This window comes from Pelophylax lessonae (genome assembly GCF_965119305.1).
Source record: "Pelophylax lessonae genome assembly, chromosome: 9".
Lineage (NCBI taxonomy): Eukaryota > Metazoa > Chordata > Amphibia > Anura > Ranidae > Pelophylax > Pelophylax lessonae.
The window spans coordinates 158740242-158758902 of NC_138776.1; the positions used below are offsets into that span (position 1 = coordinate 158740242).

Here is an 18661-nt window from a genome sequence, read left to right on the forward strand (position 1 = left end):
ACAAGTTTGCATTAGGAGCTTCCCATGACATTTTAGTTACTGTGCTAGGAGCGTGCTTTCAACACAGTAAACTGTTCCCTATGGATACGGCTGCTCACTGTTAAAGCCCACCCACCCAGAGGCCACATGTGTGCATAGAGCTGAAAACACGTTAAACATTTATTATTTCTTTCCTCAATCCTGACCAAGATAAAGATCGAAAATATTTTCGAAACCACTATGTATTCCCTTTTCAAGCTGAATTCCAGGTATGATCTTATTTCAGCTTGAACCAATGTAACTATGCATATATCATACTTGAGGGACCACTGGGGAAGCTGACAATCACTGTAGTACCCAGCAGCACTACTACAGCGATAGCTGATGTCTTCTTGTGCTAAGCCGCTACCCCACTGCATTCCGACCAAAGGGGGTTTCTTGCTCGGCAGAATGCCTTGCATTTCTTTCAATGAATGGAAGATATTCTCTGATTGGAAGAGGTGGAGAGACAGTGTGGTGGCATCATGATCCCAACCTTGTCCAGAGAATGCCTTGTATTCATTAAATGGCAGTGGTGCCAAGCGAGTGATTTCTTGTGGTCAGTATGCAGTGAGGAGGCCTGGAAGTTTGCAGTAATCACTTTAGGCCCCTTTGACATGGGCGTCTCCATGATGGATCCACTTGTTTAGCAGGAGATCTCTCTGCTGATCCCCACTGAGCAGGCGGGTGACAGGTACACGGACACAGCCTGCTCTCGTCTATGGGGCAATCAGATGGAAATGGACCGCCTGTCTGTTTCCATCCGATGCCATCTGACCCGAGGGATGCGTAATAGGTCCCTCATCCATCTGTTTTTGGTGGACAGGATCTGATCAAATGGTCGCTCCATAAAAGAGACTGGAGGGTCCGATCAGGTCTGTCTGAAAAACTGACACCTGATCGGATCGCCGATATAAAAGGGGCCTTAGTTGTGCTGACTACTACAGTTAATGTCTGCTTCCACAGTGATCCCTCATTTATGAGAGCTACACATTTATGTAACTATGCAATTAAGAACATACCTGGAGTTCAGTTCAAGGACTGTGGAGCAGTAAAACATGCTTGCAGAAAGAGCTGTACCTGCAAAGGGGTTTTCCATTGTACAGTAACTGAAAATTCATCTTACTTCTAGGACCCCTTTTAATCCTATGCGATACTCAGTCCTACCTAGTGTATAACCAGCAGTATCCTTAGATATTGTATCCTTAGATATTGTAACAAAATGTATGGATGTTCCATCCAATGTTCTATTTTTGCTGTATCTCTTCTTTACTTAGTAAAATGCTTAAAAGGGAAAATTTATCTTACTTCTTAAAGCAGAGTTAGAAATCAGCAGCTACAAATACTGTAGCTGCTGACTTTTAATTTAAGGACACTTACCTGTCCTTAAATAAGTGTCCCGCAATGTCAGCCCCCAAAGCTGATTCGTCCAACAGCTTCAGGCGCAGGCGCCGCCATTGCAACCAAGAGAAAGGATTTCTTACTGCACATGGGTCAGTCGCTCTGCGATTTCTGATTGGCCCGTTGTCTTCTGGGACACACACAGGTCCCAGAAGGCAGCAGGAAGGGGGAAGGGGCTGATGCAGATGGGGAAATGACATACTTCGCCGCAGCGGGGTTACGACAGAAGTACACCTTTGTACTCCAGAAACAGTACGAAACAAATAGAAAAAAAAAAATCCAATAACGGGGGGGGTGGTCTTTTGCTAAAGGCCTAGTTGTATTTTTGGCTGGAACTCCACTTTAAAGACCGCAATGCACTGAAACACACATCACATCACCCCCCTCGCTGCAGATAACACCTTACAGTTTAGATGACAGTACAGATTGTTAGCATATCCAAGAAGGCTTACAGAATGAATGAACATAACTGGTAAACTAAGAAACATAAACCAAATTAGGTGATCACAGCTGCATTGTGTAGACTAGACTTCAGAAACAATAAAGTCAATAGGATCATATTAAATAATAAATGTATGAGTAAGATTACTGCCCTCCAACATCACCTACAAAGATGTGCTGTATACCTAATTTTTGAATAATTGCAATTCTTCAGCCTCTGCTACCCCCTGCTGGAATATCACTGCTATTGCCAAAGAATTCAAATTTTCTTCAGATTTCCTCAATATCAATCACTATATTTTATTCAGCTATGCAAGTTTTTTTTTAAACAAATAGTTTAGGTAGATGAACAATGGTTTATTGCTCCTTTGTATAAGAAAAATAAATATTTGTTCCGAACTATTCACTTGGCATGTAAATGCAGTTTGGTTGTCCATGGGGAACCAGTCTCCTGGCTGTTGTCAAATATTTTACATTTATTTTATTTATATACAGTATCTCACAAAAGTGAGTACACTTCTCACGTTTTTGTAACTATTTTATTACATCTTTTTATGTGACAACACTGAAGAAATGACACTTTGTTACAATGTAAAGTAGTGAGTGTACAGCTTGTATAACAGTGTAAATTTGCTGTCCCCTCAAATCAACTCAACACACAGCCATTAATGTCTAAACCGCTGGCAACAAAAGTGAGTACACCCATAAGTGACAATGTCCAAATTGGGCCTGAAGTGTCGATATTTTGTGTGGCCACCATTACTTTCCAGCATTGCCCTAACCCTCTTGGGCATGGAGTCCATCAGTGTCACAGGTTACCACTGGAGTTCTCTTCCACTCCTCCATGGCGACATCACGGAGCTGGTGGATGTTAGAAACCTTGAGCTCCTCCACCTTCCGTTTAAGGATGCCCCACAGATGCTCAATAGGGTTTAGGTCTGGAGACATGCTTGGCCAGTCCATTACCTTTATCCTCTGCTTCTTTAGCAATGCAGTGGCCATCTTGGAGGGGTGTTTGGGGGTCCTTATCATGTTGGACTACTGCCCTGTGGCCCAGTCTCCAAATGGAGGGGATCATGCTCTGTTTCAGTTGTCACAGTACATGTTGGCATTCATGGTTCCCTCAATGAACTGTAGCTCCCCAGTGCTGACAGCACTTATGCAGCCCCAGACCATGACACTCCCACCACCATGCTTGACTGTAGGCAAGACACACTTGTCTTTGTACTCTTCACCTGATTGCCGCCACACACGCTTAACACCATCTGAACCACATACGTTTATCTAGGTCTCATCAGACCACAGGGCATGGTTCCAGTAATCCATGTCCTTAGTCTTCTTGTCTTTGGCAAACTGTTTGTGGGCTTTCTTGTGCATCATCTTTAGAAGAGGCTTCCTTCTGGGACGACAGCCATGCAGACCAATTTGATGCAGCGTGCGGCGTATATTCTGAGCATTGACAGGCTGACCCCCCACCCCTTCAAGCAATGCTGGCAGCACTCATATGTCTATTTCCCAAAGACAACCCCTGGATATGATGCTGAGCATGTGCGCTCAACTTCTTTGGTCGACCATGGTGAGGCCTGTTCTGAGTGGAACCTGTCCTGTTAAACCGCTGTATAGTCTTGGCCATCGTGCTGCAGCTCAGTTTCAGGGTCTTGGCAATCTTCTTATAGCCTATGCCATCCTTATGTAGAGCAACAATTCTTTTTTTCAGATCCTCAGAGTTTTTTGCCATGAAGTGCCATGTTGAACTTCCAGTGACCAGTATGAGAGAGTGAGAGCGATAACATCAAATTTAACACACCTGCTCCCCATTCACACCTGAGACCTTGTAACACTAATGAGTCACATGACACCGGGGAGGGAAAATGGCTAATTGGGCCCAATTTGGACATTTTCACTTAGGGGTGTATTCACTTTTGTTGCCAGCAGTTTAGACATTAATGGCTGTGTGTTGAGTTATTTTGAGGGGACAGCAAATTTACACTGTTATACAAGCTGTACACTCACTACTTTACATTGTAGCAAAGTGTAATTTCTTCAGTGTTGTCACATGAAAAGATATAATAAAATATTTACAAAAATGTGAGGTGTGTACTCACTTTTGTGAGATACTGTATATATATATATATATATATATATATATTGTAGTATGGTATTTCCGCTGCGTATGCTCTATTTGGACATCAACCATATAATTCAAATGATTATATGTAATGACTATCTGTTTTTTTCTTCAAAGGGCCCCCCTGGGCTTCCTGGCCAAAAGGTAACTGCCTCATACATTTAAATGTGCTTAATAGTAGTTAACCCATGCATGCAATAGCTTACAGTAACATTTTTAATTTTTATTTATTGAGCAAAATATATTTGTTGCTGTTGAGTTGTGTTGTGTCTCATTAATATGTTAACATGCAACTCAGATGTCAGGTGTCAGGTAATGGCAAGCTGCGATCTACAGACACTTTGAGGTTGATTTACTAAAACTGGAGAGTGCTAAATCTGGTGCAGTTGCACATGGTAGCTAATCAGCTGCTACTTTCAGCTTGTTCAATAAAGCTTTGGCAAAAAAAAAAAAATCTGGAAGTTGATTGGTTTCTATGCGTCGCTGCACCAGATTTTGCACTCTCCGGGTTTAGTAAAATAAACCCCTTAAAGTCTTCTTCCAAATACTCTATCAAATGTAAAGGTCCCAGTAACCAACCTCAGAGCAGACTAAAATATATATCCTAATTTTAAAAAAGCATGTATTAGCCATACAACACAAAGGAAGTTTATAAATCAGGAATAAAGAATATATGAAATAATAGAACAGTTTTGTAGAAATAAGAAAGTCTGATAGATTGATGAAACACTGCTGCATTAAGGCTGGTTTCACACCTATGTGTTGTGGTAAAATATGGGAAAAGGCATGTCTTATCGTATGTTCCTCCAACGCATTGCATTTTGGGTGGTGAGTTAAGGTGGCATTTATTTAGAATAGCACCCAATGCACAACCAGAGTAGGTGCCAATGCATTGTGGTGGGCTACATGAATAAAATGTTTCATCCTTTTCCGTATGCTGGTAGTCCTTTCTAAATTATTGGCCTAAACTCAACAAGGTAATGCATGAAATACCGCATGGTAGCACATGTGTAGTGCAACAGATCAGTATAATGTGAAGTGACCGTAAATGAATACTGTTTGTAGAGGCTGCTGCCCAGAAGCATGAGAAAGTCCAAAAAGTGGACAGCCTTGGATATTTTGCTTTTAAATTATCTACATCTCTGACTTGACATAAACTGCCATGTAACAGTAAAGCATTTTGTCGGGACATCTGGAATGGATGAACTGCGTATTATAATTTGAGTTTAAACAACTCAGCCACAATTCAGATTTGTTTATTATGATATGTTAAATATTAATTATCTAAGTAATTTAAAGCATTTTTAAGAATTTGGATATTATCTTAGAGTGACTATATGGCCCCTTTCTGTCTTTTCTTATCCCGATACAATTTATCTGTTTTCAACAGGGTGAAGTAGGAGAGACTGGTGCAAAAGGGGAAAAGGGAAGTCAGGGAGAAAAAGGAGATAAAGGTCCTTTGGGCTTACCAGTAAGTAGATGTGGCACCTATTTTATTGAAACCAGCCAATATGTCACTCAAGGTGTTAGGTAGGATATGGCTGCAGTTTTAGATAGTGTTCTTCAAGGTTTTACCAGCGAATGCACCCTGATTGTGTAACTGCACAAGCTCTGTACTATCCACCCACTATCTCCATTTTTTGGGTAGATACGGCATGGTTAAACCAGCTGAATTTTTTTTTTAACCTCCAAGGACACTATTTTTGACATTTCTTAACTTGAATTCCTGGTTCTGCACAACATCTGATGCCATTATGAAGGGTTTCTACTCTCCCTTCAGATTTTATTTATTTTTACTATGGAGAATGCGATGATCAATGTGATGTACAGAACGATGGGTAGGAACATTTAGGTCTCTAATGCCTCTTTTCCACTGAGTGGTACGGTTAGGTTCAGTACGGTACAGTTCGGAACGGTACACCTTGCGTTTCCACTGCCAATAGTACCCTTTCATGATATTCGTGGTGTAGCAGGAAAGCTGTGATGGACGATTCTCTGTCAACCAATCAAAGTTCTGCAGAGTGTAGCTCCACCCTGTTGGTACGGTACTAATGTGCTTGGTACCCCAATGTAAGGGTCCCAAAAAAGTGGTACAGTACGGTTCGGAATTAGGGTACTATTCACAATGGAAACGGCAAAAATAGCGTACCGTACCGAACCGTACCGCTCAGTGGAAACGAGCCATAAGATGAAGAAACAAAGTTGAAAGGTATACACTCAGTGAGCACTCACTATTGAAGAATGCAAGACATATAAGAAACTATTAGCCAGGTTAGCTCGCTATCCGCCACCATGTTTTAAATATGGAGAGGAATTGCCCTTAACGTAGTCCTTTGAACAAGTACAAGGGTAGTAACTAACTTCCTTTTCTTCCTCATATTTGCTTCCTTGGCTACTACAACATTTGAGTGCAGGTCCACACTGAATTTCTGCATCAGTTCCTGCCTTATCTTGTTTTGTCCCGCAAGTAATTCCAAACCCCAGGACAAAAAATTTAATCTAGTGAATCTTACCTGTCCATAGATGTGTGGGCAGCACCAAGTTTCTTTTTTTTTTAAGGCTACGTACATTTTCTTCAAGCACAGAGGTGGGCTCAGGTAAGTATTAGGTGGGATGAGGGGGACTGCTGCACACAGGCTTTTCACCCTAATGGATAGAATGCAGTGAGATAAAAAAAAACCTTCTGACTTTACAACCCCTTCAATTCCTAAGATATTGAAAATTGTAAAGTCTCATTTTTCTTTCTTGGTACAAGTCCAGAAAAATACATATTGTATCTATCAGAAATCATGTCCTTGTAACATCCTGTGGACTGAACTGAAATCCCAAATAATGTTATCAGCTTTCGCAGCTATCTTCTGTAAGCCTTAACGCAAAACGCCTCTATGTATTAGGGATGAGGACCGGAGGAGGTGTTTGTAGTCCAATCAGAGGAATGAACCTAGGGTGACAATGCTGCTCCTCCATAGATACAGTGCAGTGAGCGAGCGTTGTCACCCTAGGACAATAAGTATGTAATTGTCTGGATTGCTAGGTAAAATTATATGGAAAATGCCTTAAAAATGAAAAGAAATAAATATCGGCCATCACATCTAAGGACTGGTTAGCTGCAATATATTGCATTTTTGTTTTTAGGTTTAGATCCATGTTATTATGAGCACAAACCATGAGCCTGAAGCACCTAGAGGAGATACCTTTCACTGACATCAACTCTCATTGCTTTTTGAACACATAAAAAGGACTAAGGTTTTTTAACTTTTTAAGACCAAACATTTTTGCTCAGCTGACTGCAGCCTTGGACCAACCAAAAGTTTATTTATTCATACTATCCTTCATGCTATCCTTCCAAAAAAGATACATATTATTGTCTTGTGACCATGAGATCCAATCCGCTATTTCAGGATCAAACAGAGCACATTAACTATGTTAACTGATTCTAATTTGATTTTGTGTGAATATAGCCCACTAATAATAAGCATGTTTCATATAGTGCTGTGGTTAAACTCTAAATTAAATCAACATTGAATGGTATGCTGTGCGCACATGTTTTTGTTTGCTTGGTAATAAAAATCAATTTATTGATTTTTACCATTGATGTATACAGTTTTAACAAACATCAGGCCTTCAAATATTCAAGGTTGTCTTTTTTTTTTTGGTTTTGTTTTTTTGGTTTTTATTTCAGGTCTCCAACAAATAGTTTAAGTGCTTCAGTGATTGTACTTGATAATTATTTTTAGCTTCAAATTCCCCTTTTCAACTCTTAGTATGCATTTTTTTAGTGCATCTAGCAATAATTGAATATGCATATTAACACCATATCACAATATATAGCTAGCCGTTCTATGGAATGAATCATATACGTCTGATTGAGTATATTTTGAACTTTATGCACTGGCACTCTAAATATGTGTAAATAGTGAATAGGCTTACTGGAATGATAGCTGTCAAATGAGATATGATTTGGCACAAGTAAATACCAGATATTTACTATTTGGGAGGGACTGAAATCCAGAAGCTGTGTTAAAATAAGGCAAGTAAAGGGCAAAGGACTAGTCAACACTCACCAGCAGTGCCTGTGGCCTAGCTAATCTTTCATCATTACTGATTTACCATACCTTGTTATTCACCATGTCTCCATGTAGTGGTCGCCATCTTGGTAGAGGAAGAGCTTTTCTTCCTCATATCAGAGCCTCCAGCAAAGAGAATAGTCAACAGCAATGTAGTGAAATCATGAAATTTAACTACAAGTCTCCTTAGAATAGCAGGCAGAAGTTCCTTAGATCTAATACTTCAGATATAGAGATATGAAGCTGTGGACCCTGGAATGCCTAGAAACCCTCACTTACCGGGAAGCGCACTGCTATTTACAAATTACATTTTGGGATGTTCCCTATAAAATCTTTATTTTGTGAGTTTAGTGCCATTGTACGTATATTTAGCTTTACTGAAACTCTGAGTTTGCCCAATTCACTGTATACATACACTATCATTTTTTGTTAGATGCTTTATAGGAATTTTAGCACTGAACACAGCCACTACTGCATATCTAAGATATGTGTTAATTGTTAAAGAAGCTACAACAACCAGATCTATTCTGGCTTCTTCCATCAATAATTCATCAGTAAAGTCCGATACAAATCTTTATTAGCTGAAAATCAAATAAAAACTGTCGTTTTTATATTATTCTATAAAAGTGTGATGCATATTTCTTACCGGTCCCCATCACATTACAAAAATATATATTTTTTCTACAATTGTGCAAAATATCAGGGGCCTGAAATGTGCTACTGTCATGAGCTCCCACTCTTCTGGCCATATCATCTTTCGAAACACATATTATTCTATAATCGGAGTCCCCTATAAAATCTGAACTTCAGGCAGAGACACGAATCCACATTTGATTCTGACCTGCCAAAAAAATTGTAATTCTGTTTTTAGGCAGTCTTGTGGTCCAGACACCATAGCTAGTTCTTGCACTTCCTGAAACCTCTCTGAAAGTTGTACTTTAACTCCGCAGTACTGCTTGGTGTAGGATCAACCCTAGCCTGTGACTGGACAACAACCGAAGATGAGACCAATTCTTTGCTCAGGAAGCTCTCAGAATTGTATAGACAGGGCCCCCCAGAACACTCGGCAAACCTTTTTTCAGGCCAAATGGCTGGCTTCTGTCCAACCGACTGCAGTACACATGGGCTAAATGTCCACCGGTTTCTAGTGAACCAACCATTGCTGCCTGACATTCGGCCCGTGTGTACTAGGCTTTAGTCTGGGCACGGATGTGCAAGAAATTACAAAAGGTAAATTTTGTAACGGATTCAGGTATAGTTTTCACCTATATGTAAAGATACATTTAAAGAGTAACTACATTTTTGTTGAGAAAAAAAAACAATCCCCTCTGGCTGATGTATGTACATTGCAAGGATTTTAACAAACATTTTACAGAAGCTTTTAAAAGACTCTTGAATGTACATCTCAAGGATCAAAACAATCAGGGGTATGTGAGATGATTGCATCCACACACACCTACACATATTGAACTGGATGGACTATCGTTTTTATTCGGCCTCAACTACTATGTAACTCTGTAATTTTTTCCTACCTTTTTCTGTTCGGAAGAAAAAGCTGTTGGTTTTACTATGTCCTTGGAAGGCTAATTTCCTGAATGGGAGGGTCTGCACTCCGTATAACTACCGGGTGAACTTTTAGTATGTTAATGAGGAAGGTTGCAGTGTCTGCACTCCCTTAGAAGTTATTAACCCTTAGGGAGCATCTCACCCAAAAATAAAATTCCTTTTGATGAGGATACTCAAAATTTTATTTGTATCTTAGTGCATCTGACTATGAAGAAGTCTGAGAAAATCATTGGGCCAATCACATAAGCAGGAAATGGCATTTCCAGAGGGCATTCTGTAAACCAACTGTGTACAGAAAGCCTCCGAGTTGCCAAACTGAATTTTATTTTTTTGACAGTTTCAGAGAATCAAAGCAGCTGAAGTTCATCTGTTTTATGAATGAGGTTCACAAGACTCATAATTACCATAATTTTTATTACATTTAAGCTGAAAAATAAGATACTATCCTCTACTGTTCATAACGTGCTTAAGGTCATTAAAATTAACTTTATAGAAAGTTTTAAATCTCTACGGAACAATGATCTTCCACTTGATTTGTGAATTAACAGACATATTTGTTACTAATGTATGTGAGGTATACTTAAAATGACAAGGCAGCAGTGTTTTCTCACAGCAGTGGCAACGTTTGGCTGTAACATGTCATCAGGTTATTGTGTCAATGTGCCTTAACAACACCTTCCCTTGTACCGTTTCTAATGTGTTGTCAGTGCTGATTCTAAGCATAAGGGAATTAAAGTGTATGTATGTATTCAGTTGCTGCTTCACTCACCTCTCCCCTCCCTCATTGTTTCCCCCTTCCATTTTCCTGCCCCCTCCATGTGTATTGACACTCTGCCCTGCTGTGCAGGGTGCTTCAGGTTTAGACGGCAGAATTGGTCCACCGGTGAGTCTTAACTCCATTACACTAACCTACATGTTTCCTATTACCTTGCCTTGCCCCCTCTGCTCCTAACTGCAACCTGTCTGCTACTAAATGACTCCCTTATCCAATTAGCAGCATTATACCCAAAGCAAACTCACACTAAATTCCTATGACAGTTGGTTGATAGCCTTTTTTAATTTGTAGAATGACTCTTTAAGCAATGAAACATACATACAACATACAGAACTGTCATGCACTTGCAGTAAAACTGTATGGATTCATTTAAGGGTTTTAGTTCTGTTTTGCAATCATATTAGAGTTTTATTATGTAATTTGTGACTGTCATGGTATACATATATATATGCACAGAAATGCTGACTTTTTATCATGACTGTGCGCTGTAAGAAAAGTTGCAATAACCTAATTCCCTGGATATGTTCTAAAGGGCACAGCAATGGGATTTTACATACAATTATTAGGTTTAAATATCTCTAGAAACCCCACCAAATCTTATAAATTGAACTTTCATATTTTCCATGTTGGAGTTTTGGTAACCTTCATTTGGTGAAGATGAATAGATTTGTGTCAACCAGAGATGTGATTTGCCTGAACAGGTTAACAAGTGACAACCAGTATCTGACATGTTTGGTATCACTGGCAGAGGATCACTAACATGGTGGAAAATCTTTGCAACCAATTCAGGATGATTCCTGAATTGGATAGAGATTGATCCTTTTGCCATGCTTATTCTGCAGTCAGTTATCATGAGGACTGCCGAAGAAATTCCATTCATGCCTGGTAGGCTTGCAGTCATAAGCAGGATTGTTCTCTTACTATGGATAGGCTGTCACTGGCCTTGCACATCCTTGTGCACACAGCTCTGAATAAAGCAAGTGTTATAAAGCTATAGAGCTGGTTAAAGCAATGATATTTCATAAATAATTAAGATTATAGAACCTTATCTGTTTGGATGTAGTATAAAGATGGGCAAACCTTGCTACTCCAGGTTGGCTGGCATATTGAACATTGTTCAGCTTCCTAAGAGTATTCCTTAATCAAGAGGAGTGTGGGGATTATAGGTTAGAGAAGTCTAATATCAACATGTGGCCTTTATTTAAGAGGTAAGCGGTTTCGACCTTTTGATAAAAATGGAAATATCAGTAATTTAGGGATTAGGGTTAATCGGTTTTATTACAATAGGCATTAGGGTTAATCGATTTTATTACAAATCAGTACTTGCCCAGCACTTGTATTTTTAGTTTGATTAAAGGTTTGATTTTCCACCATGATGGAGGACATGCATATGTATTTTATTCAAACTATATCTAAAGGAACTATTTGAACTATTTTTACAAACAATTATCTAAATAAGAGACACAAAGGAGCTTCTTGGCCAGAAAAACCGACAGCGTTTTTATTAATTTTTTTTATTACAAAGCATTTATGCATCCAACAGTGCAGCATATGCTTAAGATCCTTTGTGCTGAGAGTCCTTTTAAAATGTGTCACTTTATAAAGGCTAAGAAAGTCCATCATGGAAGTCAACAGGACATAAAACACTTGAAAAGGTATTACGTTATAACCCCCAAAAACCAATTGGTACAGTAAGGCTGTGAGATGTGGGGGATCAATTAGAGGCCATCTATTGAGAAGAATGGTAACACAATTTGAATTCAGGGTTGAAGATCCTATATAAAACGTTGTCCTACAACCACTGGTATGAAAAATAAGAAGCATAACTACTGTACTTGCGCACTGCTAATGTTTCTACCCTAGGGTGATTATTGAATATATGGCCTGGCCTTTTGATCTCTATAAATGCATCCATTTCTGCAGCATGGTGATTTACAAATTGCATGCTAAGCTACTTTCTTGAAATGATGCAAGCCCCTTTTCCTTTTTAATCCAATTTATTTGTAATGGTTACAGTGCTTAAATATGTGACTAAACCAGTATGTCTTCATCAAGTTACCCTTTTCAGTCGTGAGTTGATGACCACCTATTGAATGCATTGACTTCAGCTTTAAAATACATGTTTAATGTCTTAACCATTTATGTTAGTTATCCATAAATCCTTACAGTGTTCTGAAGATCTGGTTAGACTCAAAGCTGAAAACTGTAACAAGCCAAAGATATCTTTACTGCCTGCACAAATGGTCTCCTCTCTACTTGCTTATTTCCTGATTGCCAAATGCATAAACCAAGACAACTTTTCTAAAAAAAAGACCCTTTGTTTATTTATATATTAGGGGACCCCTGGGCCCATTGGAGTTCCAGGACCAGCAGGACCAAAAGGGGAGAGAGTAAGTAAAAATCATAGTCTTGTACAAATTGTTCTCTTGGTTATTTGTTTTGCTGAAGTGTTAAAATGCTATTGTTTTTTTTTGAAGGGCAATAAAGGAGATCCTGGTGTACCGGGACCAACTGGACCAGCAGGGCCACCTGTAAGTATACCAAAGCAGTAATCGGTAATTAATGCAGTGTGTTGCTGAAAATTTGCGTGGTTTTTGTTTTTTAACTTTAAGTTTATCTGAAGCTAAACTTTAGTTTTAGATAGAGTGTTCAATAGTAAAGCAGTGTTTCTTTTAGCTGTCTATATCTCTGGGATATTTTTTCTTCGCTTCCTGTATAATGCCTGGTACACACGATGATATTACCGGATGAATGATGGTCTGTTTTTTTGCATGCCAGTCTCATATCAAAATGAAGAGTTTACTAAAGTTTTAAAAATGATTGTACAGCAGAGTAAAAATTCGGAAGTGATGTAATGTGTTATAGTGTATTTGTATTGTATTTTTGAACAACAACTTTACTGATTAAACATAAACCCTATAATCTGGTATCGTATGAAAAAAAATTTTGTGCATGTCCCATCGGATAATTTCTCATGAATTGTCATGATTTGCTTTTGAAAGCCGTATACTAACGATCAGATTATAGTACGATCGCTTAAAAAGCAGCATTTTTCATATGATTTTTTGATCGTGTGTACGGGTCATAAGAGACACAAGAGGAAGTGAGGGGAAATCCCACCAGAACAAGTGTCCATATGGTAAGATTTCTACTTGCCTACTGTGAAAACTGCAAAATTTTAGATTTCCTGTTGCAACACACCAGGATGCCAAGGTAGGAATTGGTCCTAATGCATTCTTTCTAAAAAGGAGAATTTTACTAATACTAGATGAGGTACATACATTGTTTCTACACTTGAAGGCCCCAACCTGTAAGCTGGTTCTCTCTGCCACCGGGTGTTCCAGTCTTTCTCAAAGATTTCTGTGAGCCTGGCAACTAGTGGAGGGAATGAAGCAAAGTCTAGTAGCAACTAGTTTTCAGGCACAGGACTTTTATAGTAACCCTTGGACCTAATGAAACCAGAACATTGACAGCAAAGCTAGTTGCTTCCCCATGCTACATTGAACAGTGAATGAAGTTAGGTACATGCAAATCAAGATGGAAAAAAAAGTATGCTGCAATGAAGATGTTTATATGGGACAGGAAATGGCTGCATTTACCCTAAAGTAAAATGTGAACAGCTGAAGGAATCCAAGGCCTGAGGACACAGGGGAGCCGCCCCACTGGAACTAGAAGACTCTGGTAGCATTTGGGGAGGTGCTTTCCACAGAAGCTGGGTCTTTCAGAGAATCTCATCCTATTGGGCTCTGGCACCCACACACTGGTTGTGACAGTGGAGGGCCTCTTAGCTGGCTGCATGTCACTACCAGCTTCCTCTATCTTATCAGGTGTAGCCTCTCTGAACTGCCGAGTGAGGTAAGCAGAGAGAAGCTTATCTTCTCTGATCAGGCCCAGAAACAAAGGGAATTTTGGGAAAAGAGGTAAAGGAGCCTGTGCCTGCATCTGAGCATGATAATCAAATGGGCATTGTGCTACAGTATTGCCTAACTGCAGCATTTAAAAATCAGGTCTCCTGTCATGTCAGTTGGGGCTCTGATGTGTACCATAGCTGTGTAAATGTCAGTATTTATAGACAAAAATTCAAATCAAACCCCTGATTTGCCTGGAGTGCAGCTGTAATCATCTCTTGATATTATTGAACGATTTTGTTATTCCAAGTGGGTGACAATGAGCATCCCAGGGTGCAGAATTAGGCTGCATGTTATCACACAGGGAGGTTTTCCAGCTTTGAGAGTCCTTCATCCAGCAGGTCTTGTTCTCTGTGCAGGAAAGTGGAGGATTAGAAGATCTGCATGTGTATGGGTTCTTTCAGACAAGCGGCAATATGTAATTGATTGCGTTTCAAAGGGTAGTATAGCAGTGGTTAAAAGGTGTTCAGTAGGTGCTACTGCCGCCTCCTGATGCCTGTCTTTCTTTTCTTTCTTTATTACTTATTTTCTTTAATTGCTGAACTGCAATTTACATTGCGAGACAAATTGCAATTGTGGTGCGGCCTTACTGATCTCAAATGGGTATTGGGTCCCCTATGTCAAACTCTCCAGCCCAAGTTTAAAATGCCATGATCAAGCAAAGCATCAATGTACAGCCCTGTCAGGCTATAATGGTATACCAGCCGCCTGTTTTTACCGCCCCCTCGACCATCCATGTAAAAGAGCCCTATCACTATCAGCAGCCAGAGAAGATAGTACATGGTCCGTAACACTCATTTAATGCAAAGACAGACAGCACCCACTATATGGTTATCATAGAAATAGAATCCCTTTATATATTTAGACAATGAGTGAAGAAAAAGATACTCAAGAACATGCACAATCCACATTAGGTAAAAAAAAAAATTATAAACTCAATTTAACACCAAACAATTATTTATTAACGTTTTGTTTTTTTCTCAATATCTTAGCGACAAAATTGCAGGTAGTTGGCTAAAATTAGGTTCAAAGCGAACACTATAATTTACTTGAAATACATTATGGCCATGACATCCATTGGAAAGAAAAGTGAATGTCAGTTTTGTATTGTCAGTATTGTGTTGCATATTGCATTTTGCAGCTGGGATTGTTAAAACTCCTTCAATGTGAATGTCTTCAGTATTGTGGACATATTTAAAACTTGTATTGTGGACATATTGCAAACTTGTTTTGTCCCTAAAATGTGCAGAGGTACAGATGGAGCATAACTTTAGGGTATTTGGCCTCGAAGTTTTCTTATCATCTAACGGTTCACTTAATAATATAAACTATTTAAATCATTGATATAGAGCTGACAACTTTTGAGCTGGATGAGTGGTACTCAATAGCTCAGGTTGCTTAAAGATCACTCCTCAATATTTCCATAACTAGAGCAAATTACAAGGTGCTACTGAGATAGTATATGGTGCCAGCAAGACTGGCTACATATGTCCCAGGAGTTGTCTCTGCTGTGGTTTCGAGGCTGTGGACAGGAGGAGACAGTGTTTCATAGATGGTGGCAGTGTCCCAAGGTAAGGCATGTCTTTATCCAAGTGTATAATTTTATTTAAACCCAAGGTAATTTGTCCAAGTCTCTGAAACAAGCACTATTGGGTTGCAGGGTGGAGGGTGCCCCAAGACATCATTATATATTTAGAAATTACCTTTATATTTGTGTCTGAAAGCTATCACCATAGCCAGATCCTGGAAGTTGGCTATAATACCTTTTGAGCAGCTCAAGGTTAAACTTTCATGGCCCATGAAAAATTACTTAATAAAATAATTAGAAAAAACTGGGGACCCTTGGATTAAATATTTGACTGGGACCATACTGCCTTAGGAAATTCTCTGGTAGGTAAGGGCCGGAGCACAGGGACCTTACACCCCCCACCTTTCCTTTATTTCTTTCGGGCTTTCTTGCATTTTTCTACTTTAGACACGCTTCTGCAATTAGGGTTGTACGGCTTTTCTCCTTGACTGAGATTAAGTGGATGAAGGACGTATTACATAGTTACATAGTTAGGTTGAAAAAAGACACAAGTCCATCTGGCATGACCAATAAAAAACAAAAAAAAAACGTAAAGAAAACTCAACCATTAAATCCCATATACACAATCCTATACCCACAGTTGATCCAGAGGAAGGCGAAAAAACCCCAGCAAAGCATGATCCAATTTTCTACAGCAGGGGAAAAAAATTCCTTCCTGATCCCCCGAGAGGCAATTGGATATTCCTTGGATCAACTTTACCTATAAATATTAGTACCCATTTATATTATATACACCCAAGAAAGAATCCAGGCCTTTTTTAAAGCAATCTAGTGAGCTAGCCAGAACCACCTCTGGAGGGAGTCTATTCCACATTTTCACAGCTCTTACGGTGAAGAAACCTTTCCGTATTTGGAAACGAAATCTGTTTTCCTCTAGACGTAAAGAGTGCCCCCTTGTCCTCTGTGTTGACCTTAAAGTAAATAACTCAACACCAAGTTCACTATATGGACCCCTTAGGTATTTATACATTTTGATCAGATCCCCCCTTAATCTCTTATTCTCTGGTGAGAATAAATTCAGTTCCTCTAATCTTTTCTCATAGCTGAGCTCCTCCATGCCTCTAATCAGTTTGGCTGCCCTTAGTTTGGTTTTGTATAGTTTAAGGCAAGAACTGGCCAGAGATTTGAACCGTTAAAGCGGAAGTACAGCCTAATAACTTAAATTCTCCCCTGCAAACAATAATGTAAGCTGAGTTCAGCCTTATGTGTCAAAATGAAAAAATCCCAGGTTTTCTACCTTTATTTTTTAGTATTGTCAGCACTGTCTGTGTTGATGGGGGAATCCTGCAAATTTCTTTCCTTACACCGTGTATGACCTGCCTTGACTGACAATTCATTTGACACTGAGATAGAATTGAATACTGGCCTTACAGCACCATTTAGTGCCCTGCTTTTAGTTTGATGGGTGCTAGATGACCACCAAATGAGTGCATGGTTATATGCCCTTGGCATGTGCTATTTCCATGGAAGATGCAGTTAGCCAATTTTGTGAAGTTTGTTGGTGAACGCCTCCTGTTTTTTTTTTCCTTACCTTAACTGTACGTGTTCTATAATGGCGGAGGACCTTGACTTTTGTACTTTTTGACACCACCTGAAAGTAAAAAAAAGTAGAAAGTAATAGTGGTTGTGTTACCACCATAAGAGACCATTCATCCTCCACTGGACCTGAAGTGGTCTTTTTTCCTAAGTTAACTTTAAATACTTCCCCCCCATGTAATAGTGTACTGATCACGTTGACCACTGACTAAATTTAAAACATACTGTATACTTTATAAACAGTCCAGTTCAGTTCATCACCCTTTACTGCTACATGGAAGTTTGCTCTATATTTCCATAGCCTTCCTCACAGTAGGTGAAGGACCTTAGAAGTAGAAAATTATACATTTGGGCAAACTGCTAAAAACTGTCATGGTTAGTTTTATGTTATAAAGACCACAGCTGAGATTCTAGGAATCTAGGTAATAAGAGTCGCAACTGAGAATTGCAGGTTGTGTGTAATTGTATGATTTTTATCATTTCTATTTCCAGGGTCCTACTGGTGAGAAGGGAAGCCGGGTAAGAATGCAGACGTGCTTATGATTTGTTTTAGCATGTGACTAATCTCTACATAATAAGGTGGAATGATTAGCTGACATCAAAGCTTAAATACAGTATACTAGTACAAAGTAAACTGCTTGTACTTTTATTGGATTTATTATTATGGAAATACATGAATCTTTTACCCTCGTGATCAATAGATTGTTACTATATGATGTACTTTACCAAATCAGGTAAAGAAGCCGTGTGTTTTTGGTTGTAAATCAGTTTGCTGCTCTCCTTAGCTTCGTATTCTGCATGATTGTGCTGTGGGATGTTGAGGAATATTAGTCCTGCATGTATAAAACCAGAGAACAAGGAAATGTGGAAGAATTGTCCATAGCAACTGATTCCATTTTTAATGTGTAGGAAAAGGACAGCTGGAATCCTATTGGGTAAAGCTTCCATGGTTCTGTCCTGCAGTTTTTATACAGGAGGCCCAGTAGTGTGTTGACTACATCTAAGCATGTTATATCACACTGTAGCATATACTGTACATTGTAAGAACACAGTAAACTATGATCATTCCACCTAAAATAAAACTTAAAGGGAAGCTGTCATGATACGTATTTAATTAAATATTTCTTTTTTTTCTGTGGCTGTTAGCTTCTGTCAATATAGAAATGCTTATTCTTTTTGGTGGTTATGTATTGTAATAATAATCTGTTATCAGGACAGGAAGTAAGGGGATCT

The 18661-nt window shown here is 39.1% G+C and overlaps 1 protein-coding gene across 2 annotated transcripts in view; it reads left to right on the forward strand.

Annotated features, from left to right (window-relative positions):
• The window catches only part of COL13A1 (collagen type XIII alpha 1 chain), a 215102-nt gene that overhangs the window by 173710 nt on the left and 22731 nt on the right, over positions 1-18661 (forward strand). For both annotated transcript variants that reach the window (XM_082269398.1, XM_082269399.1), the window contains 6 exons: positions 4106-4132; positions 5379-5459; positions 10469-10504; positions 12733-12786; positions 12874-12927; positions 17921-17947. In XM_082269398.1, coding sequence (XP_082125524.1) covers positions 4106-4132; positions 5379-5459; positions 10469-10504; positions 12733-12786; positions 12874-12927; positions 17921-17947 — 279 coding nt within the window. The remainder of the gene's footprint in view (positions 1-4105; positions 4133-5378; positions 5460-10468; positions 10505-12732; positions 12787-12873; positions 12928-17920; positions 17948-18661) is intronic.